Source organism: Melanostigma gelatinosum, assembly GCF_949748355.1.
Source record: "Melanostigma gelatinosum genome assembly, chromosome: 5".
In the NCBI taxonomy this organism is placed as follows: Eukaryota; Metazoa; Chordata; class Actinopteri; order Perciformes; family Zoarcidae; genus Melanostigma; species Melanostigma gelatinosum.
The window spans coordinates 25854961-25882403 of record NC_136638.1 but is presented as its reverse complement, the minus strand read 5'-3'; the positions used below and the strand labels follow the sequence as shown (position 1 = coordinate 25882403).

Here is a 27443-nt window from a genome sequence, read left to right as displayed (position 1 = left end):
AATGTGAGTTTAGTGGAAAACATTTCAGTCTGATTTTCAACACAGCACATTTCAGTTTCAAGTAAAACCAACCAAGACATTTAGTTTTATAGTGTGTGGGGGAGCTTTGTGTTTTTTCTTTTGTGTCGACCTTTTGACTTTTTGACTCTGCTTATTGGGGTTAAGGGACGCTAAATGAAGGCGCCCTCACGCCTTTCATGTGGCGCACGGCTGTGGAAAATCTGCACGCTGCAGATTAGGGCCACGTTTTAGGAAAAAAATGGCTCCCAGTGTGACGCATCAACTCCAGTCGAGCAGATGAGGAGAAACAGCAGTACTGGTGCGGCTGCAACGATGACTCAGCAATCTGAAGCCAGCCTCGCTCTCTGTGTGTGTGTGTGTGTGTGTGTGTGAGGGTTTGTTTGTATGTGGATGTGCCTACATGCTTGTGTGGGCAAACATAAGTCATTCACAGTGTTGTTAACCCACTCAATAAATGAAGCTCACGTATGATGGTGACCGTGCCTTCCGCGCAGAGGAAGAGATGATGCAAGTTTAGACTCAATCATGAAGGCAAAGGAGGGCTGTGACTTTGTCTCTAAAATATAATCCCCATGTTCTGATCAGAGAAAGGAGGCTCGGCCTCTAAAATGTTTATCTGGTCTGACCAGAAGTCAGAAAGTATTCAGTTTATAATCACAGAAGGAAGCAAGCAAATCCAATCGTTAGAGAAAATAAAACCACTCACACGACTAATATTTCATAATAATATCATACTCATTACGAAATAAGCAACAGTTGAAGCTGACGCTCTTAAGTTGGTGTTTCTGAAGAGTTAAACACTAATAATCTCCTCCATATGGGCTGTGTGGGTGTGGTTTGATCACAACATACGCAAACAATCCCACAACTTTCATCACATTTTGATTCAAATACTGCTGATCTCTGATTGGTCGACACAATATTTGTGACATCGCCTTTTTTCCCCCCCCAACTGAGTCCGCCCACTTGAAAGCAGTGAGAGAAGCAATGCAGCAAACAGAAAGCCCGAATCTCAGTCCTGCTCTGACTGTGGCACAATGTGTTCGTCTGTTTTGGCTCAAGAAGCCGACTGAGAAAATGTGTTTTCAGAGCTTTTCATCAAATATAAAAAGACTGTTTCCGGATGGTCGTCTCGTTGTATCGGCGCTATGTTATTACAACGTGTCTGAGCCAGACAGCTCACACTTGGGCCCTTTGTCACCAGAAATCTGTTGAATCGCTGCATGCAAAGCCAGTCTGAACACCGTGCGGTAGGTTTACCTGTCCGAGTTCAAATCCTCGTGTAAAGTGTGTATTCAAGTGTTGAGGCTTTTTGTGTACACAAAGACGGCGTGTGAGGATAGCTGGAGGAGAGCAGAGTGTTTCGGAGACAAACTGTGGTGGGTTGGGGGGTGAAAAGGATGAAATTTCAGATTCCTTTGACAGCGTTGGATAGCTGGCCAGGAATGCACACCTCGTCTGGGCTGGGAAGAGCTCGGGGGTTTGGAATAGTTATCCGAGGTATGTGTGCCGTGCTGGCCACAAACCAAGTGTGCGCTGTGTTTACACTTTAGCAAATCATTAATAGGCTGCTTTATAACGGTGAAGACGTTTGACTGCTGATAAATGTTATCCCTGTCCCACGAACGTGTACTAAAAGTAATCAAAGCCGGCCCGACTGTCAACAAAGCAAGGAGGAGCTTGGATAACGACACACAGAGGAAGAGAGACTTCATTACTCCAGTATATGTTGTTATTATTATCATATTAATGTTCTGAATGTTGGATATGATGCTTTAAACAACCTGTTGACAAGGTAGCTGAGTTGACTTAAGATGGCAAGTCGAGAGAGAATCACACTTTGTGAAGCCAGCAGTCTGGTGTGATGTAATTGAAGGGTGGGGAATGACTCAGAGTCCAAGATGGAAAACATCCCCCCCCCCCCCCCAACAAAAACAATGTGATCACTGTGTGTGTGTGTGTGTGTGTGTGTGACCAGTCCCATGAGAGGGTGTTTACAATAAAAAAACATCACAAGACTTTGATCACCAGATAGCCACTTCAGTTTTCATTTTGGGGACATTAGTGAAGGTGGATTATGGAACCGTTTGGGCTTCTTTATTTTTTTAAAGTTGTTTTTGTGGAAGTCACCCAGATTTGGCGCGCACACACACACACACACACACACACACACACACACACACACACACACACACACACCCCTCTTCCTGCCCCTCACCACGCAGTCTGCAGGACGCCTTTTCTCAGACAGCTGGAGGCATTTTGTCTGCTCGGCATCCATCGCAGAATTGATTGTGCAAAGCCATTAAGCCGAGATCGGATTCTCTCATTGTCCAGCATGCTTAAAGAACGGCAGAAACAAGCTCCTGTTAAATACTTACAGGACCGTTCACGAGTGATTGGAGTTTGCTGATGTTATGTCAGTATGTGAGGTAGTCGACCGACGGAGGTGGAACATGGCTGAGAGTCTAAGCTGTTGAAGAGCGCGGCTGGGTATCCTCATGAATGTTGTACTGGTGCTGAGATCATACTTTTTGTATCAATTCCAAAATGATACAATTTCCATAAATGTCTCCCTTGATTTATACATTTGTCTGGAGTGAACACAGTCCTTATTTACGTCAGGACATATATTTTATACTTTTGTTTGGCACTTTATCATTTGCTGGCTGTCTTGTACACATCTTCCCGTAGTTGTTGAGATGTTGGTCTGGATCAAAGCGTGGAAAGACGGACTCCCATTGGCAGCTACTGGGGCTACAAACAGAGGAGATGAAACATTCAAAGAGAAAGTCGTCAGAATTCCAAACTGCAACTTCAGCCGCATAGCTAAACGGCTCACTGAGATATGAAATATTAGCAGAGTGGCTTCATGTCAGGAGAGATGTTGATCAATTGTGTTCTTAATAAAAAATAAGGAGAGCATATGGCCGATGTACCGGGGAGAATACAGTTAAAGAGTCTGGGCCGGGCTGTTCAGAACATTTGCTCTCAGCACCACTCGCATCGCTCTTATTGTCCTCATCAGTCTCATTACTTTGAACAAGTTGATTGCGGCAGCGTTATGCATAATGTAGGAATCTCACAAGGAGGTACGAGGGAAGAATCTGTAAGATAGTTGCCTCTTTCACGTCGGCTGAGCCGGTGCATGATTCAGCTGTTATCTTTCAACTGCATGCCAGTAAGCTGTCCCGACTTTGCAAAGATGCTGAGCAGGCGTCCTCCGTCTCTGGTTTTCTACCGATCGCGGTGGAAAGCTTCGTCAGTCTCGCTCTTTGCAGCGGTCGGTCTGAAGCTCCACTCCACCAGTTGGCCGGTCCTTCATCAACAGAGGAGTGTCGAGGCCGGACGTGATCTACCCTCTGTACATCTCACCCTCTGTTTTCTCTTCTGCCGTATCCCTGTCGGTGTTTATGTGGTGGTGTTTGGCGTGGATTTCAGACTGTGCGCCCGCTCCGTAAAACGAGCCGTGTAAATGTGCGAGGCGCTGGCTCCGTGCCCGGCGCTGCCCCGTCGGCCCAGACGTCTTCACCAAACGTCACACTGAAAGCTTCACTCTGCACATCGTGGCGGGAGTGACGGCCGCGACCACAACACGACAGATGGGGAGTGCATTATATGCATTTCACATCCCCCTTCCCCCCCCCCCCCCCCCTTTTTTTCCTTGTCTGAAATAGAAATTGGCATCAGCTCGGTCATATGTGGAGCACTTGAGCGAGAACCAAAATAGCTGGCACAAATGTCCAAGAGCACGGCTCGTGGCCGAGTAACTTTTAATTCTCTGGCTCAGCTATGCTGCAGGTGTGTCTGGAAAACGAAATCCGCTTTTCCTGAGCTCATTTTCTCTCCGTCCCCGGCGTCCCGCGGACTTTTCTTTGTCCGCGGTTCTCGTCTTTTGACTCTTTGACAGCCCGAGAGTAGCTGGATTGTGAGAGAAGAATGCCCCTTTGTTTTGCCCACTTGCTGTCACTGTGGATTTGATTGTCTCAGTAAGCAACATGGCCTCAGACACACACACACAGTCACCCCTGTGGATGGACATTCCTTTTGGCAAGGCTCCCAGATGGCACTGCAGGTTCTCTGTGGGCTGCAGCCATCTGATGGAGTAATTGACTGTGTTACTGAAAGGCTGAGCAACATGACGACAGAGCGTGAAGGTTGGAGGCACGTTGCACGCATTTCTTTCCTGCTACTGGCTTCAAACTGCTTCAAAAAAAAAAAGGTTTCATTACAAGCTGAAGTTTGTAGAAGCTTTGCAAAAACAATTTGAACTGTGCAGTTCATTTTCACTCGTTAATGTTCATCTAGTGTTGAAATGAGCAGTCCACAATCCTTTGATTTCCAGCTTTTTGCAGTGAGGTAAAAGGTATTGCTTACAACCAATGTCAGTGCAATACGAGAAGAGTAGTGAAGAGTCCCGTCATCTGGGAGGTGACCGACGTTTATGTGGAAAACCTGGGATGCCCTGAAGCCGTCCGTCTAATCAAGTTTTGATTAATTGATTTTCTCAGCCCCCTTTTTTTAAAGTTAAATGAACCTAGAGCCAGATTAAAATGTCTCTAATATGAATTCCTCAGATCCTTTCATCACGGCCAGTTGAGCTGAGTCATTTTATGAGTCTTGGGACATTTTTAGCAAACCGACGTCTTACGGTTTGTTTCAAAACTGTTCGCGGCCGTCACGACGTAACAGAGGTCTTGCCAGAACAAACATAACTCCACAGAACAAAACGTGCATGTGTTGGCCATCCAGCTCCAGCGAGCGTTTAGGTGTGAAGTTAAACGTTAGCGCTGGAGCAAGTGGATTCCACGTCTGGCTTGCAGCTCGGCGTTGATAAAAGGTTAATGTAGCGTTTAAACTGTGCTCAGCCGAGTATCGATGCCATGCTTGGTGGAGAATGCTTTACATCATGTTCGCTTTTATCGCCGGATGCCACAGGGCTGCTTTTTAATAGGTGTTCACATTCAAACATTAATGTTGATGATGCAGGGAGATGTGGCGAGCTTTGACTCGGACGAAATCTCGCATTGTTAAGTTGTCACGGAAGTTGCTGAACACATTTCTCTCCACGTCTTTGATGTAATCTCTGAACATTTAGCTCTCGGCAGAGTTGTTTGTCAAACACTGAATTATCAATGACTCTCTGCTCTGGATGTTTTTTTACAAGCTCAAATCACTGGCAGTGGGCCTGTTAATGGATGCAGTCTGTGGTTGGATGGAGACACTCGACCAATTGAGACTGATGAACTGAGGATGCTACGCCTCCTGCAGTGGCAGTGTGACGCCTCAGATAGCAACTGATCCACAGTAATAGAGCATCTCTCAGATTAAGTATTGAATCTACGTTGCTGCCCAAACATGAAATGAAATTGAAAGCGCTCACCGACGCCAGACTTTCAATCAGGACTAAGCGCCGACTCACCCGTAATCTGACGGGGATTGAGTTTTAGTTCATTTTGATGCATTGAAACAATGTTGCACGAATGAATTACAACAAACCAGATCTTTACATTGTGTTTTCTTTGTTAATACAACATTTGAACAACATATTGTTCTCAACATGTAAATAAAGTGCAAGAAAAGATTTACGTTCATTTGAAAACACACTTCCATAAAGTAAATGTTATGTGTACAAATGCAATGATCGAATGTGAGGAATACTATTATAATAGTGATATTATAATAATATAAAAACAATATAAGATAATAACATAAAAGCATGTTTTGCTCATTAAACGGAATATAAAAAAATGAATGATGTTTCATTTGAAGTTCATCAAGAGCATCATGTGCGAAAACACATATTTGCAACAGCAAGTTGACATTTACTACAATAATTTTGAGTTTAAAAACAAGTTTGCTGCTTTTGAGGCTTTATTACACCTTACACTACTATGTAACTTCAGTAGAAGCCTTGCATTTGTTGGCTTGACACGCTAACTAAGACTAGATTCTTGCCAATACTTAGCACTGATATTAATGGCAAACAGCAGCCTAATGCTAGTTAGCATCGTAAGCAGGAAATCCAACTGCTTTACAGTAGTTTACTATCACATTTACAAGAAAATGCTTATCCGACAAGTTTGTTTAGAAATTATAACATACTTTGACCGCAGATTATATTAAGCCTTCAGACAAGTACCGTCTCTCGGTAATGTTTAACAAAAACACGACGACTTTCTTTCTCTTCTCCTTCTGTCCTCAGATGCGTCCTCTTGCCTCTGCTGAGTGTTAAGCCTCCTCAGCAGTCTCTCTTCCTGCTGGTGGACTCCATCGACGAAGGCTGTCAGCTGGGCGAGGGGGAGCAGAGGTCCTCCGTCGGCTCCCCCAGGACCATCGCCGAGCTCCTGGCCAGTCACCACGAGTTCCTGCCTCCCTGGCTGCTGCTCATCTGCTCCGCCCGGCGGCAGAATAAGGCCATCACTAAGCTCTTCACAGGTAAACAGTCCGGCTTCTCTCGTTCATTAACTACACCGTTGGTCAATAAGTGACATCCACATAATTGATGTCATGTTGCATCAATATATCACTGTCACAATAATTGCGATACCGTTACTCACAAGTTAGTGGAGCAGTTTGATGGATGAGACAATATCTGCACATGTCGGTACAGCTCCGTGTTTGTTTCCGCTCAGTGGCAGTGTTGATGGGATTCATTTCACCTGAGAATGCGGTTACACACGGAGCCGGCGGCGTCGGCCCTTTTTCTGTCCCGGACGTTTTAACAGCACCGACGCAAAAAGCTTTTTACCATCGCGACGTGCCTAAAGAGATTAGGGTCACCGCTGCAGACCTGTGTGAGGGTTGCAGCAGCTTCCTTCACGTCCTATGACACCGCACCCAAACCAGCTGCTATTATCTGCCTGTCAGGCCAGCAGCCACCACGCTGGTGATGAGCTGGCATAATCAAGAACCGGAGTGTGTGGGAGGAAGGCTCCTCCGCAGACTCGCGCCGTTGTGTGTGTGTTACCTTCTCAAAATCCACTGAATGTGGGAGCTCCTGGTGCCCTCGGCTCGCATCTTAAAACCGTTACGTAATAAATCCCAGCAGTCTGAGCGGTCGTTTCTGTGCTCCTCCCCACTCGGGTGATACATGAAGTCAGGTTCAAGGCTGAAGGAGCTACATGTTGTTCTTCCTTCTTTTACAGCTGTAATGGTGTCATAAAATGTCACAGTAATAGTATTAATGTTCCGTTAATATCCTGGACTGTAATTTGTCATTTGCACACGAGGTAAAGAGAGACTTGGGCTTCTTCTTGTTGGCTTTGCTCGTGTTGTGTGTGTGCTGTATAGAGCAGCCAATAAGGAACCGGTATGATCTAGTTTTATGTTTGTCTCATGTTAGGAAGTGTATTGAAATGTCCACAAATCAGACATTCAAAGGGCATCATCTTAAAATGTCACCTGCTGATATTCAGCCCCATCCGACAGGGTTGACCAGCATTTAGCCTTTAGTGGGCGGAGAATTCAATACCTGGTGTTCAGAAACATGCTGCGGGTCTGGTGCGTGGGCATGTTCCAGACCAGCTGCCTTTTAACAAGAGCTAGTTTAAAGGAAAACAATGCAGATAATGTGCATACTAGAGTACCAGTTTACTGTCTCTATGGCTGTCCGTAGGGACATCACAGAATAAGTTCATATTATACATTTTAACAGCTGAAACGATTGATGGGGACGCTCCGATCCATCGTCTTCAGTGCTGATATCTGGGCTTTGGGTATCGTCCCACACCGACGGCTGATCCGAGGCCAGTGTTTAATCAAGAAGCTGTTTGCCTCACTGTGTGGCAGTGGATGGGATCAGTCTTTCATGTGTAAGGGAACTGACTACAGCAAAATGTAACATTCGTATTTGTTAAAATGATGAATTGTACCAGTAAAAAATCTCCCAAAATGAACAGGAATTATTACCATTTTTAAAGCAGCAACAAACGGTTCAGAAGTTAAACAGGAATTAGATTCCAGGGCAGTGTATCGTATGTCCATATAGAAGCTAATTGAATGAATCGGCCCCTTTGTCACCAATACTCAATCCTGCTATTTGAGTCAGTGTCACCCCAATATCCAATGTTGATATCAAAACAATGAATCAAGAAACTAATTGCCATATTAATTACGGCCGTACAGCCTTATACATATATAAATACATAAACCAAGAGAGCATGCAAAAATATTGATTCTAAGTTGGGTGTTATAGCCTTGAACATATCTGCTTTTGTATATTCTTAGATGATCACATTGTTATGGTTTGCAATGCTGTGAATTGCCATTTTTTCATTTTAACCATAGAATAAATGTAATCAGATTAAACACACAAATGGAGTGAATGCAGCTCTGAGGAGTCAGTTCAAACTGCGTTGGTCCAGACTGGAAGCCTCCTTCAACATGGCTGTCATTTGTGTTTTCATTGTGTCTAATTCTTGATGTAGTTCAGTGTGTTTTCATGACCAGAGCACCTGTCTCTCATTGGAATGATTGGCTCGCGTTCACAACTTCACTGAAAGTAGGTCGTCAATGACCGGCTGCAGTGTTTGGGACTCAGTGAAATCTGCAGTGTGGGCGTCCGACGGGTGGAAGCGTAGTTTAGATCTGATCAGTGTTGACAGTCGGGTTTTAGGACACCAGAACTCTCTTTCAGTCTTCTGTGTGTGTCGTGCGTCCAATTCCACAAACCAGCTGCGATGCAAGCTGCCCACTTCATAATGGCAGAGACGTGCCCACCCACGCTCTCCTCCAACATCAAAGCGTGTTCGTAGGTGCCTGTGCTAGATTAGATTGTGGATTGGCATCGGACTGTAGCGTAAAGTATCCTCACAGCATTTTCCAAAAACTTTGAGCCCACAGACAACACAGACGGAGACGAAGTTTTATATTTGATTTCCTTTCAGCAGCAATTTGCATTAAATCGTATTTTCTGCTTTATCCTGTGTGTGTGTGTGTGTGTGTGCGCGCTGTCTGCCGTGTCTCGCCCCAACCACAGAATTACATCGGCTGATTCTATTTGCATTTGCACATACAGTTGACAGTGGAGTGTGTGTGTGTACCTGGGTATCTCAGGGAGTTCTGTGATTGCCTGTTTGCCTTTCCTCTCCAGATGTTGCTCGCTGATGAGCTGTCTGTTCTTTTCTGTTTCTGATACGGTTTGAAGGGAATTTCATCCTGGAACAATCTGATAAACAGCAGTTATCTCTTTTCTTTTCCTTCCTCCTTTCTCTTTGGACTGGCTCTCATCCCCCTTTTTCACTCCCTCCTTGAATGGCGGCCCAGCTGTGGTCGGGCTTCTCATTCCAATCGCCCAGCAGTTTGATTTAAAAGACGAGTCTCCATTTGAACAGAACCAAAGTCACACTTGTAACAGGGAGCGGAGGACATATGTGATGTTGCTGTTCTGCATGCGTTCCATTGGCTTTAATATGCTCCTACAGACCTCCAACGAGTCTCGGCCTCTGTCCTTGGCTGAGGCTTTTAGCGGCCTCTTTGTTTTGTCTAGCTTCAGTCTTCCGCCTTTAGTTCAACTCTTGCGATTCTTCTGCGAGACTGGCTTTTGTTTTTTCCTTCCATCCTCACACATAGACGGATATAGACATGCAGGAAAAACACATTCACCCACTTACCGCGTCCTCCGTTAGCTTGGGCGCCTTATTGTGAATACAGCAGTGTGAATACTCCTTATTCCGGCAGCAATAGTCCTAAAATAGACCAAAGGGCTGTAGAGTATCAAATTGAAGCCAACTGTCCACCTAAAAATACCCTCCGTATTGTTGACGAGTCAGAGATGGCAGTGACCTGCCAAAAGACTCCACTTTCACACTCCGTGCAGAGCCAACTCCTATTTTATATGAGCGGCCTGCTTTGTGTGGGTTTCCCCAGCGTGCTCTGGTCTGCGGTGATGGGAGCGCTGTGGTTGTGTGTATGTAGTGTCAATGGAGCTCGAGGACCTTTAACCAGAGGGGTCGCTTTGCAGAGAGGTTGCTGGACCAGAAGTGTGCTCCGATGGTTTTTAGTATTTCTGAAAGAATTTGGGATCCTTCTGAAGAGGTTTTAGCTGGCTTTGATTTTAGTTTAATTCACTTGAGTCTGCATCAGTTTCTTTCTTAAAGAGATGCCGCTTCCCCCCCATGAGCGACGCTCTGAATTCTTCTTTCCTTGCTCAACTGTTATTCCTCGTGTCTGTCTCGGAGTGGAATGTGCTTTGGGAAGTTTTCAACACCTCCGAGACCGAGCAGGAAGAAGGAGGCATTTCTGACTTCAGCAGCAGAAAGCCGCGCTCGCATCCGCTCGGCTAAAGCCCCACAAACAAAGAGCGTTCTGGTTGTGAGGAGTACGGGAATATGGAGGATCCTGCCGGCTGACTCACATTATATGATCATTCAGTTTTGATTACGCCTCGGTCTTCATGGGGTATCTTTTTGAAACGGACTTAAAAAAAAATGCCGTCTTGAGATGTGAAGGAACACCGCGGCGAACTAACATCGGAGTGGATCTGTAGCTGTGCTACTTCTTTACGCCCCGAGTGACAGCAGACCTATGGAGAGGCGCTTGCCTTTGCTGTGCTACTGTAAGGCCACAGCAGGGGTAGCGGAGTGGAAACACTTAGACAGCGATTTTGGTTTGGAGCCGGGGTAGAATCTGTGCCAATTTAACAAGGCCTCCGGCAGAAGGGAGAGCAAGGGGAAAGAGAGGGCAGGGGGTTTAAATAGAAGCAGCCTCTCAGACATGTATTTTTGTTTTCACAGCTCATACCTCAAAAATGTCCCCACACGACTGATAAAGGTGACGATATTTCAGAAATGTACAGAAAGTATGTCAGAAATGCTCCCATAACTTTTTCAACTTCTAGATTAGCCTCATTCAGCATATTATGAAGCAGGTTCCCAACAGAACCAAAGCCCGTTGCTTAGTCCCGCTGAAATACACACCGAGTCGTCTGAATCGTGATCCCCCTCAGCATTCGCTCCATCCTAGTGTGTGATCCTTTTATGGTGTGGAGGCATCACTGGACTGTAATGGCTACCATCTGCCCAATATCGTTTATGGTGCGTGCTTGTCAAAGTCACTGTTTCTCAAGTCGTTAAGCATGTGTAGGTGCTGTCCTGGTGGTAGCAGGCAGTACTGCAGTAGCAACATGAGAGTATATCAAAGAGTCAGCATATACTCATGAATACTTCTTTGGCTGGTGCATGTTTGTAGCACATTACTGCCCAGTAAGTCCACACACATTCAACTGTGATATTAGTGTGATATTGATATTTACTCTTAGCAAAAGTAATCTCTCTATTCCTTTTAGATTTTAGCCCTAAAGCAGAAATAAGCTGACTGTGACGATATAACTGTGACAAAGGTGCTGCTAATATAAAGACATAGGTTAAATACAGAGGGGGGAGGGTGATTTTGAGAGAACAGCCAGCATGAGCGAGGGATGAGGAAGGATGGAGAAGGCATGGATCTGTCGACTGCATTGCCAGTCGTTCTAATAATATAGCATCAGTGTGCTGCTGCAGCCGGGAAAGATAATAGCTCCCCTTAAACAACCACATTCCTGCTCTGCAGTGTTACGGCCACTTCAATTAGATTGATTTCCACTATCATAAAACACAACATTATTTTTCACCCTTTTTCAATTTTACTCTGTTCTTCCACTTGGTCACGGGGGGCACTTGGCAGGCGTTGGTGTGTGTGTGTGTGTGTGTGTGTGTGTGTGTGTGTGTGTGTGTGTGTGTGTGTGTGTGTGTGTGTGTGTGTGTGTGTGTGTGCCGACAAGAAACGTGGAAAACAGCCACACACACTAAACCACACACAAAAGCCCCCGTTAGTTATGAATCACAGCTGTAATTAAGATGTTATATTCTTGGCTCAGTCTGAGGAATGTCACAGGGAGCCCGTGGTGGCCACTTTAAGAAGACGCTCGTCCTGTGAGGCATTTTTAAGCGGGTTTATTCATTTCCTTCCTAAGATGACACATCTTAGGAACATTTTTTTTTTAAACCCACAAGTATTGAGCAGGTCTTCTTCCGTACCTCACAGTATATACAGAAGATAAGTAATTGCAAATTCCACAGCTATTGTACAATAAAAGCGAGACTTTCAGGAAATGCTGTGACTCCGGGGTGGGCCTGTGTTTTTGTTTCCTGTATTTGCGTCTCGTTGGAGGGAGGAAAAGCCCACCCTGGCACTGGAACCACATCTTCCACCTCCACTCTGCCCGCCGTGAATGGGGCTTTCTTTACCCAGCCCGCCGAGAGACGGACCTGATTTACCACCAATGATCACAAATGAAAAGAGCAGCTCTGTTTGAAAAGTATGCTCAACCCTCCTCCACCTCTCTGAGCAGCCCTCTGTCCCGAGGCCTGCGGGCGAACCTGACACAGGGTACGGTCGTTCCTCTGCAGAAAAAGGTCAACAAAACTCTCAACATCTCCCTGGATGTGTGTTTTGTTGTTGTTGTTGTTGTATACTTTCTTTTCGGTCAAATGCGAGACCTCACTGGAGGCCGCGGGATGTTCTGGCCGACTGACAACCCGAACGCGCTCGTAAAGCAGCGAGGACGGTTTATTCCTTCTGGGCTTTGGAACGCTTCCCGAAGACAGACAAAGATGGCTCTGCTCACCGACGCCCCAGTAAATGACATTTTTGCAGCGTCATTGACACGATGGGACGCTTTAGCTGTACGAATGCAACAGATGAATTTCTGACTGAGCTATGAAAATAAAATTGCTGTAAAAGTTTTACGAGAGAGTAGATGCCAAGAACACTTTCCAGGACTGAAAGCTTTGAGGCATTCTTTGAACTGAAAATGAAAAGGCCTTTTATTTAATACTTTCAAACCAATTCCAACACGTTTTGGCTTTTGCTGCGGCCTTCATCAGAGAGACAAAATTGCCAAAGAGCGCATTCAACAAATGCCTTTTGTTTATAACATAATAAACCCCTCTGTCCTCTTTTGTTAGTGTTTTCAGTATTGATCGTCTCTGCGTCTCGATGCCCGGCCAACGAGAGCAAGGACTCCATATTTAATTATTTGACACCCCCTTTCTTAAAATTGGCTTACGCAGACAAGCTGATTTATGTCCGCACTCATGTATGGGTTGTCGTCTGTGAGGCTGCATGTCGAGCCTCACTTTGGATGAGCCGAAGACCATAATCCTCGCTGAATACTGTAATTTACCGCCGTGCAGTCTGACAGCCGGGCAAATTACAGGTCTACCGTGTCTGTATCTCGAACACCTTGGGTGCTCCCCTGCAGTAACATGACTCTGAACATGGCCGACCAACCGCCTGGCCTCTTTCCTCTCGAGGTGATGCCCTTTGGTATGTGGCATGCCCCTGCCACACTTTCACAGACTTGAGATTTTTGGATTTTTTCCAAGGCCGTAGTACAGAGCACGACTTGTTAGTTTTAATTGAAGGGTGTTTTAATTCAGTCTTCATTTAATTTACTTGAATAAATGCTGCTGCATTCCTGGCACGTTATTGGCTGGTGTTACCGCCGGGGTAAATTCCTTTTGAAGTTGTTTTAATTCTTTTTTATACCACACTGCCTCTTGACCTGCATGCCGAGCATGACTTTGCAAGTACCCGATCCCCCAATCGTCTGATCGTTTCCCTGTGAAATCCTTCAAAATGGTTCCAGACCTTCCTGGCAACCGTGTGTTGGTAGCAGATAATGGCTTGTTTGACGGACGTGCTTGACTCCCAGTGCAGGTGAACGGAAACATGTGCTGCTGGGACTAAATGAGGCCACTTGGAGGTCAGCTAGTGTAATGATGAACAGAAACAGGGCAGCGAGTGAAGACATGTGATATCGTGTGGAATTCCGAGCACTACAGGGGCTGACCGCCGCCGCGTGTCTTCATAAACAAATTGTTTATTTTAGTTTGACATGCAGGTGTTTTTAAATAGAACACGTTTTATGTTACTTGGGACCATGAGTCATATTTTAAAGAGTGGTTATTGGCTGTACACGCCCTAGTTTTTCCACGATTACAGAAATTGGGGAATGGACAGTTTGAATGAAGTTCTTGCTCGTTATGTGCTGTTGGTCCTGTTCGATCGGTGTATTTCTGGCTCAACACTCTTGTTATTTCAGTTCTCTTTTGAGATCTCTTCCCATGGATGAAATTTCCAGTCATGTGTGCAGCTGCAAGCAGCTCCGTGATATATCGCTCCGGCTCTCTTGGAGAGACATCCGTTCTGGGATAGAGTGAGCGAAGGCACACACATGTGACCAGGTGCACAGCCTCATGACTCAGTCTCTTGTCATCGTCTTAATGAGCTCCTGTCATTCAAAAGCCTGTGTACAGTCTTTTGGTTGTTTAAAAAAAAAAAAAAAAAGTCATAATTCCTGGTGTGTTGTGCATGAACGATCACATGATTGATGTTTTATTCTTTGCGCAGGTGGTTTGATGGGTTTATCAGAAAGCAGAGAGAGAGAGATTACATTCATGGTGAAGACATCATCTCTTGTGCACTAAACTAGGAAACACTGAAAGTTTGAAGGCGTTGGAGAGACCAATCTTTTCTCATATCAGATCAGCCTGTCGCAAAGGAGGTAAAAGCCCTCTTAAAAAATAATCTGACCATATAATAACACTCTGCGGTTGGCATGAATGAACATTGAGCAAAACTCTTCCCGTAAAGCATTTGAGCAAACGGCCAGTAAAAATAGCAGGAGTCCCACTATATATCGCCCCGTCATTCAATGCCTGTGCATTGAGGAAACGCGCAGCGGCGTTCGCTATAAATAACACGAGGTGATCAAAGCGATGTGAAAAAGTATCGGTGGTTCCACTGTCATAAGCCACCCCGAGCATCCATCAGCGGCGCGGCGCGACAGGGAACAGAAAGCACTCTCCCCCTCGCCGTCGTAACTCTTTGGCCTCGTCTCTCGCTGTCTCGAGGCGGGAAATACTGCGCCAGCATGCAGCTCGCTCTGTCACGTTCCCAATGAAGCCGTGAGGAACGTTAACGTAAAAGTGACTTCAGTTGCACCACAACGGGTTTGACTGGAAACGCTTTTCACATCCCGTTGGAAAAGTAGCAGGAGGCGTGTTGGGGCAGGAGTGTTTTTTCATGTGCTCTGCCTCGAGCGCAACATGAATAAATTGTTAAAGTGTAATCATTTCAGTGTCTCGCCTGGTGGTCGTTTAGCGTGGCAGGAGATATACAGTACACACAGAACGCAGCTGCTAATTTCAACGGTTGCGACGGTTATCTTTGCATATTTGAATAATTTGCAGCTCCTCAGTGCCTGGCTTTGTCTCTCCTCTCTTGTGAGTGAGCCACATTTATCCGAGATAAAGTGGAAAGTGTTATCTCCGTTCGGCTGTTGGAGTAGAAATGAGAGATAATCAAATGGGGAACAGTATTTTTTTCTGGATTAAATAGCAGCAGTTTTGTTTCCAGACCGTTGGCGCTGACTCTCGTCCACATACTTGTGTTTAGGAGGTTGGCTCTCGTGTTTTTTGGAGCCCGGAACGCTGCAGCTGTCGAACAGACGTTTGTCGAGAGCTGGGTTTACTGGAGAGCCCGAGGAGAGAGCAGCACGTCTGGGGTTTCTGTTTTCTTTATGGATCAGATGACCTAAGATGGTGTCTCGTAAAGAACGCGCCTAATCGGAGATGCTGCCGTCTCGAAGAAAGCCCGGTTGATGAGCTCCGACCTCTTGATTTCTCAGCGCGCATGCACACACGCTGCCTCGTTTGTCATCTGAAAAATGAATCTCGGAGGCAAACAGTCGCTCTTTTGTACGCGGGGCGCTGTCTCTTGTGACTGGTTTCCAGTTCTGTAACGAGCGGCAGCTGGCTCAGAGGCCTGTACTCGGGAGCTGCATCCCTCACCCCGATGAATGTGTCATTTGTTGCTTGTTTAGCAGTCGCTTTTGTTCAGCTTTTAACCATCGTCACTCACACACACACATAAATAGCCTGAACGCACACAATACTCGGCTACAGTTTGTATAGCCCGCTTGTAAGCGTGCAAAACCTAGACCATCATGGCTGTTGGGTTTTTGGAAAGAAAGGAAGTGGTTCTTGGGAGGCTTTTAAACATTTGTAGCCAATGAAAGTTCTTGTGTTCTTGTGTAGTACTTGGCAGTAGTTCCTTTTACACCACAGTCGTCAAATGCAGGTCGGATGACTTTCCCCCTGTGGCTCTTTTAGTGCTTTATCTGCAGGAGTGGGCCGGTAATAATGCCGTGAGTTCACCGCGGACATCCAGGCCACATGAAGTGACGTCTGCTGAAGACTTAAGTGGAAATTGTAGGTCATCTTCCAGATACAGCAACTGAAAGATGTCTTTTGTTCATGTGTTCTGACTGGAGGCTCTTGCTTGTTCTATTCTTTCACTTCTTGCCTACAGAAATGAATAATAGTTGTTTTCTTCAGTCTCCTCCTCCAGCTTTCCCAGTCACTGTATCTTCATAATTGGTGTGTCAGCGACCGTGGAATGTTGGAGAGACTGTTTATCACGAACTACAGCACAGAAGCATTTCTCTTTTGTTCCCCTGAGAAAATACTCATGATCGAGTAACATCTCAAGGATTGGACTGAAATGCGCACACAATGTGTTTCTTAGCCCCCCCCCCCCCTGTGAATAGAACAAATCAACATCCAGACAAAATATTAAATGCCACACTTTGCTGGAGTGACAAATCGTTTTTCTTTTTGTTCTTTATTTCCCCCCGTTAATGGCCTCTTCCCCCGCTCTCTCAGCCAGTTGCTTTCCTGTCCTAACTGGAGCAAACCCAGAATGTCCAAAGAAGGACCGGGTCCAGAAGGAGTAGGAGGCCCAGCCAGTGACCTCAGAGAGTCACACACTATAGGCAGGCTATCATACCAGGCACCATATGTCTGCCTTTAAACATGAATTGTAAATGCAAATTTGATACGATGCGTCCTTGTCGACTGAGGCACTTGTGATTGTGCATTAGCCTCAGAAGATGCATGTACACCAGCTAGTTTGGCCTTTTAAACCAAGCAAAGGAGCATTAAAAGCCTGCCATGAAACAAAGAGAGAGAAATCCTCTGATTGCACGATAGGCTGAAAAGTGATCTTTAATGCTTGAAGCAGGAGCCAGAGGAGTAGCGAGTGCACTGAGAACAGGAATGCACATTCTGAAAGAAATGGTACCTTCAAGTGCTTCTGTATCTTTTCATACAAATCTGCAATATGCCATTGCCAGGCTCATAATGAGCCATCACAATGAGGAATCGGTCAGCTTCTCCGAGCAAAGACTTTGACTGTACAAAAGACTTGCTAATGGTTTTTAGTACTCAAAGGTAGAAGTGCTCGCCTGTGCTTACTTACCTACAGCTGCTAGGCCTGCTCGCAGTGTGTCTGTCTCTTGTAATGTCCTTGACTTCTCCAGGACGGGAGTGGGAGCTGGTACACGGGGTCATGGAGCCGGAGACAACAGGCCGAAGGGAGGGTGGAAAACATTCACACACACTGAAAACAAAGGCAGGCTGGAAGTGGGCTGGGGCTATTGAGTTTGTGTAATGATTGAGCAATTATACGGTATAGATCGATAGACTTTATTTCAGACTCGGGGTCCATACAGACAGATACATAAAAAGACAGACACAAACAATAAAAGTACAGAGGCCTAGCAATGCCTTACAAAGAGACAGCTGTACCAATGTCGCCATAGCTGGGACTGGCAGCGTGTGGTGCTAAACCTTATGTTGGTTAAAACAACTATGATCCCATTTTCAGAGTCATTCAGTCTACAGATGGATTTGTACATGAAATTTCTTAAAACTGTTTGGAAAGTGTTGACTCGTGCAGCCACAAACATTTCACGAGCACTACTCCATCTCGGTCTCTTTAAAAGTATAATGTTGGAGAATGATTCTTTACAGCTTCATTAATTTAGAATGTTTGCGCAGCTTCCCCCCTTGTCATACATTAGATTACATTTATCGACACAAGTTTTTATTTTATTGTTATATTTCTCTCGGGTTTTGTTCCAGTTTAGTCTTGTAGAGCTAAACTTGTACGTCTATATCATCCATATTACAATAAAGTAATAAACTTACTCCCTACTTGTCTGGGGTTGCAACTTTGCCACTAAACATTTTATGGTAGGTAATTTGTGCCCATAATAAAATCTGAGAACCAAAATCATCTCCTCCACATGTATAACAGGATTTAATACACAGTCAGTATCTGAGGTGTCATTGAAACATAACAAAGGCCTCAAGGACAAAGTAAAAGAAGATTTTGTGAGGGCGTGCTTATCTTAAACAAACTCTGAGGCGGAGGATAAAGAAACCCCACCGCTCCTTCTGTTTACCAGGGTCTGTTGTCCAAACTGTCGGTTCCTGCTTGGGATCGCTCGTTGAACTCGTCGGGTCTGTTATCCGGCTTCCAGCTGTGGTTTGCATCGGCTCTATGTGGAGTAGCGTTTCAGTCTTTTCTACACATACAATAGCAGTCGGATGAAGAGAGCACTGCCTCAGGCTCGGTGACCAGAGTCTGATTCATATTATATCCGGGGAACAGTTGTGTTACATAATCAACCCAGTGAGCCGTTAAAGATGAAAGTGCAGGTGCTCAATTTGACAGATTATTTTTAACAAAAGCTTTTGAGAGTAGTTTCCTGTTGGTACATGAAATATTCAATCAGTATTGAGATGCAATAATGAGATTTACTTGCCTTACTTTGAAAAGGTTAATGTTGATCAGTCCCTGTTCTGCCCAGCAAAGTGCACCTTTTTAGGGTGAAAATGCAACTGCTTTTCCCACAGTAGGCCTGTTAGTCATTGTGAAATACAGTATGTCAATAACACTGACGGAGCCTCTGGCGACATTTGTTTCCTGTCCCATTAACCCCGAGAACCATGGGAACTGTAAATATATGTACGCAAAAATGCTCTCCCTGCCCTCTGGCTGCTGGCTGCACGGATCATGAGCAGATTGTTTTAACATGTAGGAAACTTCACTTTATGCCCATTAGCCAAGGCCATTAAGGAGCCATTTCTTCCCGTCTCAGAGAGGAATTTCCATTAAAGATCACTCATTAACACCCACTGTGATAATTTCTAAAGCTCTGTCCTGGGAGCATGTAGAACGATAATGAGTGAGGCACTGGAGAGATGTTTTACAGACCACTGATGTGCTCCAGGCATGAAAATGTCTCCAATGCTCTCCTCCATTTCGATTATTGTACATGTTCAGCCCCTGCCACAGACCTGCTCCTGCTGATTAAGTGCTGATAACCTCTAAAGTCAATGAACGAGTTAGATCATCAATCACCCCAAGATAAGTGTTGAAAGAACAGGTTTTTTCGTCACAGTTACTATTGTATGCAATATTTGAGTCACCAGCCTTTGCGCTAAGACTGGTACTTTCCCTTAATGTTTGTCTTTTGATCAGGAACAATACATTTGATTGTTGCTGTACAAGGATAAACAACAGCACTGGTATATTTTAGTATTATGTATATGTAGTCATTATTTCAGTCATATTTTTACTGAAATTATTGCCGTTTTCTTTCTCACCGAGGCACACAAATTATTACAGCCGAAATTGCCTCTGCATCAGACACAACTTAGTGCACTAATATCCATGATTTGTTTTCCTGAGTTCTTTAAGGACTTAACTGATCGTGGACTCCTGCTGATCATGTCTGCTTCCAGCAGCCAGAGGGGTTATGCACTCAATTCCTCTGAAAGGTTTTTTTTTAACAACATGGCTTTACTGTTAATAATCCTATGCCATAGGGAATTAAGGGTAGGCTTAAACTAATTATCCAAAGGTGAAAGATCAGTGGATAAATACTGGGTATGATCTCAGGGTCAGAAATAATATAATGACTCAAGCGGCACTGTGGGGAAAGTAACACTACACTACACTACACACACACATATATATATATATAGAAAACTTATTTGGGTACATCTATATTCAAGAAGTCTAGTAGTAGTAACATCTGTGTAGTAAACAACTGTCAAATCAAATAAAGAAAGTACACATCAATTATATTTTTCAAATTGAACTGGATGGATTATAAATAACACATAGAAATACATGAATACATGTTCTTCTCATTTCAAGTTAAATAACTGCTGGATTAAAAAATAAATTACGTAACGAAATTCAATTTAGAAAACTTATTTTCACTGAATTGCCCTGCAGCTTTAAATTCAGTTCATTCAGGGTGAAGTGATCAAGCCACAATATTATATTTTTCTCATCTTCTAAAAAGAGAAATTAGTGTTTGACGAATTCACCTCTATGAGTCTGTCCAGTCAGAGTCTAATGACTGTGGTCTCTCTGGACATTCTTCTCTTTTGGAGATCGTCCTATGATTTGACTTTCACAACTCACACTACAATAGTCCTGCTCTGTTCTCGATATCCTCGTCTCTCCCCGTGTGTCACGGTGTTTGTACATCTCACTCAAGCCAGGAAACTTGTATATACTCGTATATATTCACGTGATGTGATTCACAACGCATTGGTCTGTGTTTTTCCTGCACCGCTGAACAAGTCCCGTAAATGCTGGAATAATTCCGCTGCATAAAAAAAATGCCCTTCAAAATAAAATCACAACTTTTATTTTTGTCAGGCAAAGGCCTGCGACCCACTGAAAACGGGTCCGCGACCCACCAGTTGAGAATCACTGCTCTAGATCACCCTGACATATTATCCATTCATTATCAGACCCAGCTAATGTCCATTTCTTCTCTTACAGGATTCCGCAAAATCAGCCTCGATGATCTGCGCAAGGCCTACATCGTCAAGGATGTGCAACAGTACATCCTCCACAGGCTGGACCAGGAGGAGGCCCTGAGGCAGCACCTGACCAAGGAGACAGCCGAGATGCTCAACCAACTCCACATCAAGAGCAGTGGCTGCTTCCTCTACCTGGAGCGTGTGCTGGATGGCGTGGTGGAGAACTTTATCATGCTTCGCGAGATCCGTGACATCCCTGGCACCCTCAATGGCCTCTACCTGTGGCTCTGCCAGAGACTATTTGTCAGAAAACAGTTTGCCAAAGTCCAGCCAATCCTTAATGTCATCCTGGCAACGTGCAGGACGCTTACGGTCAAGGAACTGTACCATGCAGTCTGGACCAAAAACATGACACTGACTATGGAAGAGTTTCAGAAAAAGATGGACATTCTCTCCAAGTTGTTGGTCGATGGCCTTGGGAGTACTAAAATCCTATTTCACTACAGTTTTGCAGAGTGGCTACTTGATGTCAAGCATTGCACCCAGAAGTACTTGTGCAATGCAGCAGAGGGACATAGAATGTTGGCGATGAGTTTTACTTGCCGGGCAAAGCAGCTCAAACCACTCGAAGTGCAGGAATTTGCACTGCACCTTGTCAATTCCAATCTGCAGATTGAGCCATTTAATCTGGCTCTTTGGATGGTTTGGAATGGAACTCCTGCTAAAGACTCTCTGACCGCCTCCATACCAAGAGAACAGGAGGTCCTGCAACTTCTGGTCCAAGCTGGAGCTCATGTAAACAATGAGGACGACCACGCGTCGTGTATTGTACAACAGGCCCTGGAAAGAGAGGACTCAATAAGGACGTTGCTAGACAACGGGGCATCTGTGAACCAGTGTGACTCCAGTGGGAGAACTCTGCTGGCCAACGCTGCATACAGTGGAAACCTGGACGTCGTCAACTTGCTCATATCTAGAGGGGCAAACATGGAGCTAGAAGACAACCATGGACAAACGGCACTTACTCTTGCTGCAAGGCAGGGCCACACCAAAGTGGTCAACTGCTTAATTGGTTGTGAGGCCAACATAAACCACACAGATCATGATGGATGGACAGCCCTGCGCTCAGCAGCTTGGGGTGGACATTCAGAGGTAGTATCTGCTCTGCTCTATGCTGGTGCCAAAGTGGATTGTGCTGATGCTGATGGTAGAACTGCTTTGAGAGCTGCTGCTTGGGGAGGTCATGAAGACATCGTGTTGAACCTCCTTCAGCATGGGGCTGAGGTCAACAAGGCAGACAATGAAGGAAGAACGGCGCTCATCGCCGCAGCATACATGGGACACAGAGAGATCGCTGACCACCTCTTGGACCACGGGGCCGAAGTTAATCATGAAGATGTGGATGGAAGGACTGCCCTCTCAGTCGCTGCTCTCTGTGTCCCTGCAAGTAAAGGCCATGCTTCTGTCGTGAGCCTTCTGATTGAAAGGGGAGCAGAGGTGGACCACTGTGATAAAGACTGCATGACTCCTCTCCTTGTGGCTGGCTATGAAGGACATGTCGATGTAGTTGATCTGCTTTTGGAAGGCGGGGCTGATGTGGATCACACGGACAACAATGGTCGCACTCCTCTTCTTGCTGCTGCATCAATGGGCCATGCCTCTGTTGTCAACACACTACTCTTTTGGGGGGCTGCTGTTGATAGCATCGACAGTGAGGGAAGGACTGTGCTGAGCATTGCATCTGCTCAGGGTAACGTAGAGGTGGTCAGAACTCTGCTGGACAGAGGTCTGGACGAGAACCACAGGGACGATGCAGGCTGGACCCCGCTACACATGGCTTCTTTTGAGGGCCACCGCCAAGTGTGCGACGCCCTTATCGAGCAAGGTGCTCGTTGTACAGAGGTTGATAATGATGGGAGAATACCGCTGATATTGTCTGCACAAGAAGGACATTATGACTGTGTGCAAATTCTTCTGGAAAACAAGTCGTGCATTGACGAGAGGGGATACGATGGGAGGAATTCTCTCAGGGTGGCTGCACTGGAAGGCCACAGGGACATTGTTGAGCTGCTGCTGAGCCACGGTGCTGATATAGATTGCAAAGACGCAGACGGACGCCCAACACTCTACATATTGGCACTTGAAAATCAGCTGGCCATGGCAGAGTATTTTCTTGAAAACGGAGCGAATGTGGAAGCTTGTGACACCGAGGGCAGAACTGCCCTCCACGTGTCCTGCTGGCAAGGGCATGTTGAAATGGTGAGGCTGCTGATTAACTATCATGCTGATGTGAATGCCTGTGACAATGAGAAGCGATCTGCCCTCCAGTCTGCTGCGTGGCAAGGACACACGAAAGTTGTGCAGTTTCTGATAGAGAACGGCACTCATGTGGATCACACGTGTAACCAGGGAGCAACAGCACTAGGCATAGCTGCACAAGAGGGTCACATTGATGTTGTGCAAATACTTCTTGAAAACGGCGCTGACCCCAACCACGCTGATCAGTTTGGACGCACAGCAATGCGAGTGGCTGCAAAAGGTGGCCATTCAATGATCATAAAGCTTCTGGAAAAGTATGGGGGTACAACTTTAAATGGCTGCAACCCCTCCCCAGTACACACCATGGAAGAGAAAACCCCATTGACTGTGACTGGTAAAATGCAGTCCCTCACCATTAAATCCAGTAGCTCTGGCAGCACCGGTGCAGGAGATATGCAGTCGTCTGGACGTGGTCTACCCAACGGACCTGTCCATGCTTTCAGTTCACCGTCAGAATCTCCTGATTCAACAGCTGACAGACAGAAGTCCTCCCTTTCAAATAATTCCCTCAAGAGTTCAAAGAACTCCTCCTTGAGAACCACATCATCCACAGCCACAGCCCAGACTGTGCCCATTGACAGCTTCCACGGACTGACATTCACAGAACAAATCCAGCAGCACTCATTGCCTCGCAGCCGGAGCAGACAGTCTATTGTGTCCCCCTCCTCCACGACCAAGTCTATCAGTCAGCAGCCATCGTCTCCATCCAATGACTTTGACTGGACTCTGTTAAAATCCGGTCTCAAGTCATCAACGGGAAGTAAGACCGGAAATGGGACAACAAATAGTAAAGGAGCTCTGGGAGACAAGAAGAAAGTCAAGAACAGCGGATCAACCCACGGTCAAGTTCTGGAGTACGAGATGACACAGTTTGACAAGAGGATTGCTCTCAACAAATCAGTAGCGAACATTTCAGTGAAGGATCCCCATTGCAAGATTGTGATTGGTGGTTCAATTCGGCAGGAAATGGGGCAAAGCCAAGAGCAATTCTTCATCCAGCAGCAGAGCCTTGCTGAGAAGAAGAGGAATGGCATCATGACCAACCCCAACTATCATCTACAGGGTAATCAGGTTTTCCTGAGTAGGGTATCAGTTCCTCGGACTGGACAGAACAGAGGCCACCAGGATGTGCTAGAGAACTATCCCATAGGGGAAACAGAGCTAAGCCTTAAACAAGCCCTCAAACTGCAGATTGAAGGATCAGACCCTGGGTTTAACTACAAAAAGGAGACTCCATTATAGCTGGTAAGAGATACGTTTCAAAACAGTCCTCCCGTGTGCGCTCTTGTTGAAATGCATCAAGCATTTGTCTGAAAGTTGAAATTAAGGTCAGGTTGACGGCACATTAACTTACAGTGGCTAACAACTGACTGCACTCAACACAAATGTCATTAGTTGGATTTAGTCAGACTTGCATGAAGAATGCCTCAATCTGGATGAGTATACCGTTTTTTCCTCCCAAACAAAACATTAACCCAAAGTGTTCCTGTTTCAGATGTCTTGAATGCTATTCGTCGTGCAGACAGTGGCGGGAATGTGCCAAAGCAACTGATTTCATCTGCATACAAATGACTAGATTTCATCAGTGGGAGACCTCAAAATCATACCTAGGGACGATTGTTGATTGCTGCCTAAGGCTTATGTGAACTGATACATCGATGTGCCTACATCTGTTACAGCCTCCTTCATGTATTCATGCAAACTATCATTTTAATTTAATGTTATGCTATTTAATAAACGGTGTATGCACTTTTAAAAGAGTAAAATGACAGACATGCATTTGTTCTATTCACTTTGTATCCCATCCATGTTTCAGTCATTGTTTGAGAGAAACATACCAATGCCTTTTTTATTATTTTATATTATGTTTGTTCTGTCTACTTTCTCACACTGACAGCAATGTACCACTGAGTACATTGTCACAAGACCAGAGGACATACCAGTAACTGATGGTATGAATTCAAGCGCGTTGATAGTCTGCCTTTCTAGAGACCCCAAATAATCTGTGTTAACCTTGGATCAATGTGCTCAGCCTATGTTGCGTGTAACATGTTAATAGCTATGGCAATTTACTTCACGAGTATATACAAGCATATTTATTTTTGGAAAAAGCCACTGTTGCTGCATTTTCTGTTGCATTACGCTCTACCATGGTGCTGTGTTCAGAGGTTGCCTGCAGTTGTTTTGGACTTCCAATTGTTTTGTTTTTGTGCATTTGTGTATTATTATAAATATCCAAGAGATACCCAAGGGAGGTTCATTGAAAATGTAAAAAAAATGTTCATTTTGTCCCTATGGGATTTCTCAGTTGCTTGTGTTATTATTTTGTGTGTTCATAAAAACTATTTAAATAGCCCATTGTGTACAGTCAGCAAAAGTGTGGTGCTAAATGTAGCGATTTCAAGTCTAAGCAGTAATTTAAAAAAAAAATGCATCTGTCTGCAGAGTTACATGTATAACCTCCTGCAATGCAAGAAACAAAACCCAAGCTTTGTTTCCTTCTGGTCATGTGGTTCATTTCCAGTGATTCCTGCTGGGTTTTTCAGGGGCATGGCACGATACGGCTCAAAAGGGTTCCGCCATTAAGACGACTCGTAGCTGTGAATGATGTTTGAAATGCAGAGTTGTGAAGCCAAAGTTGAAACAACATGACTCTGTCCCACCGCCTCCCTGTGAGAAGCGTCATTCAACAGGACTTAACCCCGCGGGAGACGGAGGGGAGGAGGCGCTGGACTGACGCTGAGGGAACTGAAACATCTGTTTCTCATGAGCTGTGTGGAGCTGTGTTAGCGTTTACAGGCTGTGTCATATTTTTGCAGGCTTTTCATATTGTCAACAGTGAGCTATTTTTTGCAGAGAACTGGGATCGGGGGGGGGGAGTAGAAACCTATCGCATGCACAAACACTTCTAAGCCCCAGTGAAGGCTCTCGGCTCTTCAGTGCAACAGTTGCTCAAACGTATGCCATGAAGGGTCAACAGAAGGATCCAAGGCAGGATCGGGTCTAGGAACAGTGTCGGAAAACATACTGTACAGTCTTATTGGGCAGTTATCTCGTTTGCTTGACTGTGTTTTGTCTCATCTTTGATTGGACTGTCAGTGATTGGATTGTAAATAGCTTAACATGTACATTCAACTGTCATTTTAAAATAATTCCTGTATTATATGAAGTGGAATTTTCTGATGTATATTAAAGTGCTTAATAAACATATTTGCTTTACTGCTGAAACATCTTTTGCTAATTTATTCAACAAAATGCACAGGACTGAGGAATGCAATGAGTTGCTGTTACGTCGCTGTAAAGCATTCTCAGGAGGACACCGATGAATGTCTGGTATCTGACGTTACGCTGGAGGCCATTTCTCACTGTCCTTCCTACTCAAAGTGCCAAACATTCTGAAATTCAAGGCCGACTTATTGATTAGTCGAACAGGAGAGCTTGCGTTAGCGCTGATATGCCATTGCACTTTGAAGAGGTCTGCACTTTTTGAAGATGGATAATAAAAAGGACAGCAAACGTGTGTTATTGAGCGGAGGAATGCCTCTACCAGACTAATTATTTCCTCGTCCATTCCTATCTCAGATACCTCTTGGTTTCGATGGATCCAAGGAACCGTTTTTATTCACTGAAGTGATTTTTACTCTAGTTGGGCTGCAAAACCACAGGCCATGCTGTTAATACTATCCTCGCTGTTGGTGATTTGGTGGCGGAGGACCAAAAAATGTACACCGCAGGCATCACACCATATGGATAAAGCTGAAGTGGATCAGATACGTGTGCCAAGTGATTTATATTCATTACTGTAACTCCTTGGCTTTTATTATTAAACTTATTAAATATCTTGTACGTCATTTAAATTCAAAATAAATGCGTAGAATTTCAGAACCAAACCTCAGCTGTATTTTAAATGTATTTAACGATGCTGAATGAGCAGCATTCTAGCTTTTGACCCAAAGCGTGAGGATCGGACAAAGTTGTTACACTGACAAATTAGGCTTAATTGCCTTCACCAAACACCTCATGAAAAAATCTGCCAAAGAGGATCTAAAGTGTAAGATTTCGATTTTTGGACTTTGAGCACGGCTGTATGGTTTGAGAGGGTGGGTGTTCAATGACTAAAGCATCTGGTGCTGATGTCATGTCGTATGTACTGTCCAAGCTTGGAGGATGTCCTCGTGAACCATCTGTCAATGGCCACATCTGGTTCTTCTCCACCCATGCCCTTGTTTTGGATACAGCGCTAACAAGCTCCCACGCAATATACACAACATGGCGACAGTTGTGGCCGACTTCTTCCAGACACGACTTTAAACCAAATGGCCTTCATCTACAGTATGTGCCATCAACAGCCATGTCTGTGCAGGTTTTCATAAAAAAAACAGCACTTTAGCTCAAGAATTTTCTGATTAGCACTTTTTTTTAGGTCTA

At 45.0% G+C, this 27443-nt stretch overlaps 1 protein-coding gene across 2 annotated transcripts in view; it reads left to right on the top strand.

The window, feature by feature from the left end:
• The window catches only part of ankrd50 (ankyrin repeat domain 50), a 32094-nt gene extending 5860 nt beyond the window's left edge, over window positions 1–26234 (top strand). For both annotated transcript variants that reach the window (XM_079268534.1, XM_079268533.1), the window contains exons 3-5: window positions 6227–6459; window positions 20716–24260; window positions 24511–26234. In XM_079268534.1, the coding sequence (XP_079124660.1) occupies window positions 6227–6459; window positions 20716–24257 (3775 nt within the window). In that variant the 3' untranslated portion in view covers window positions 24258–24260; window positions 24511–26234. The remainder of the gene's footprint in view (window positions 1–6226; window positions 6460–20715; window positions 24261–24510) is intronic.
• The last annotated feature ends 1209 nt before the right edge of the window (window positions 26235–27443 follow it).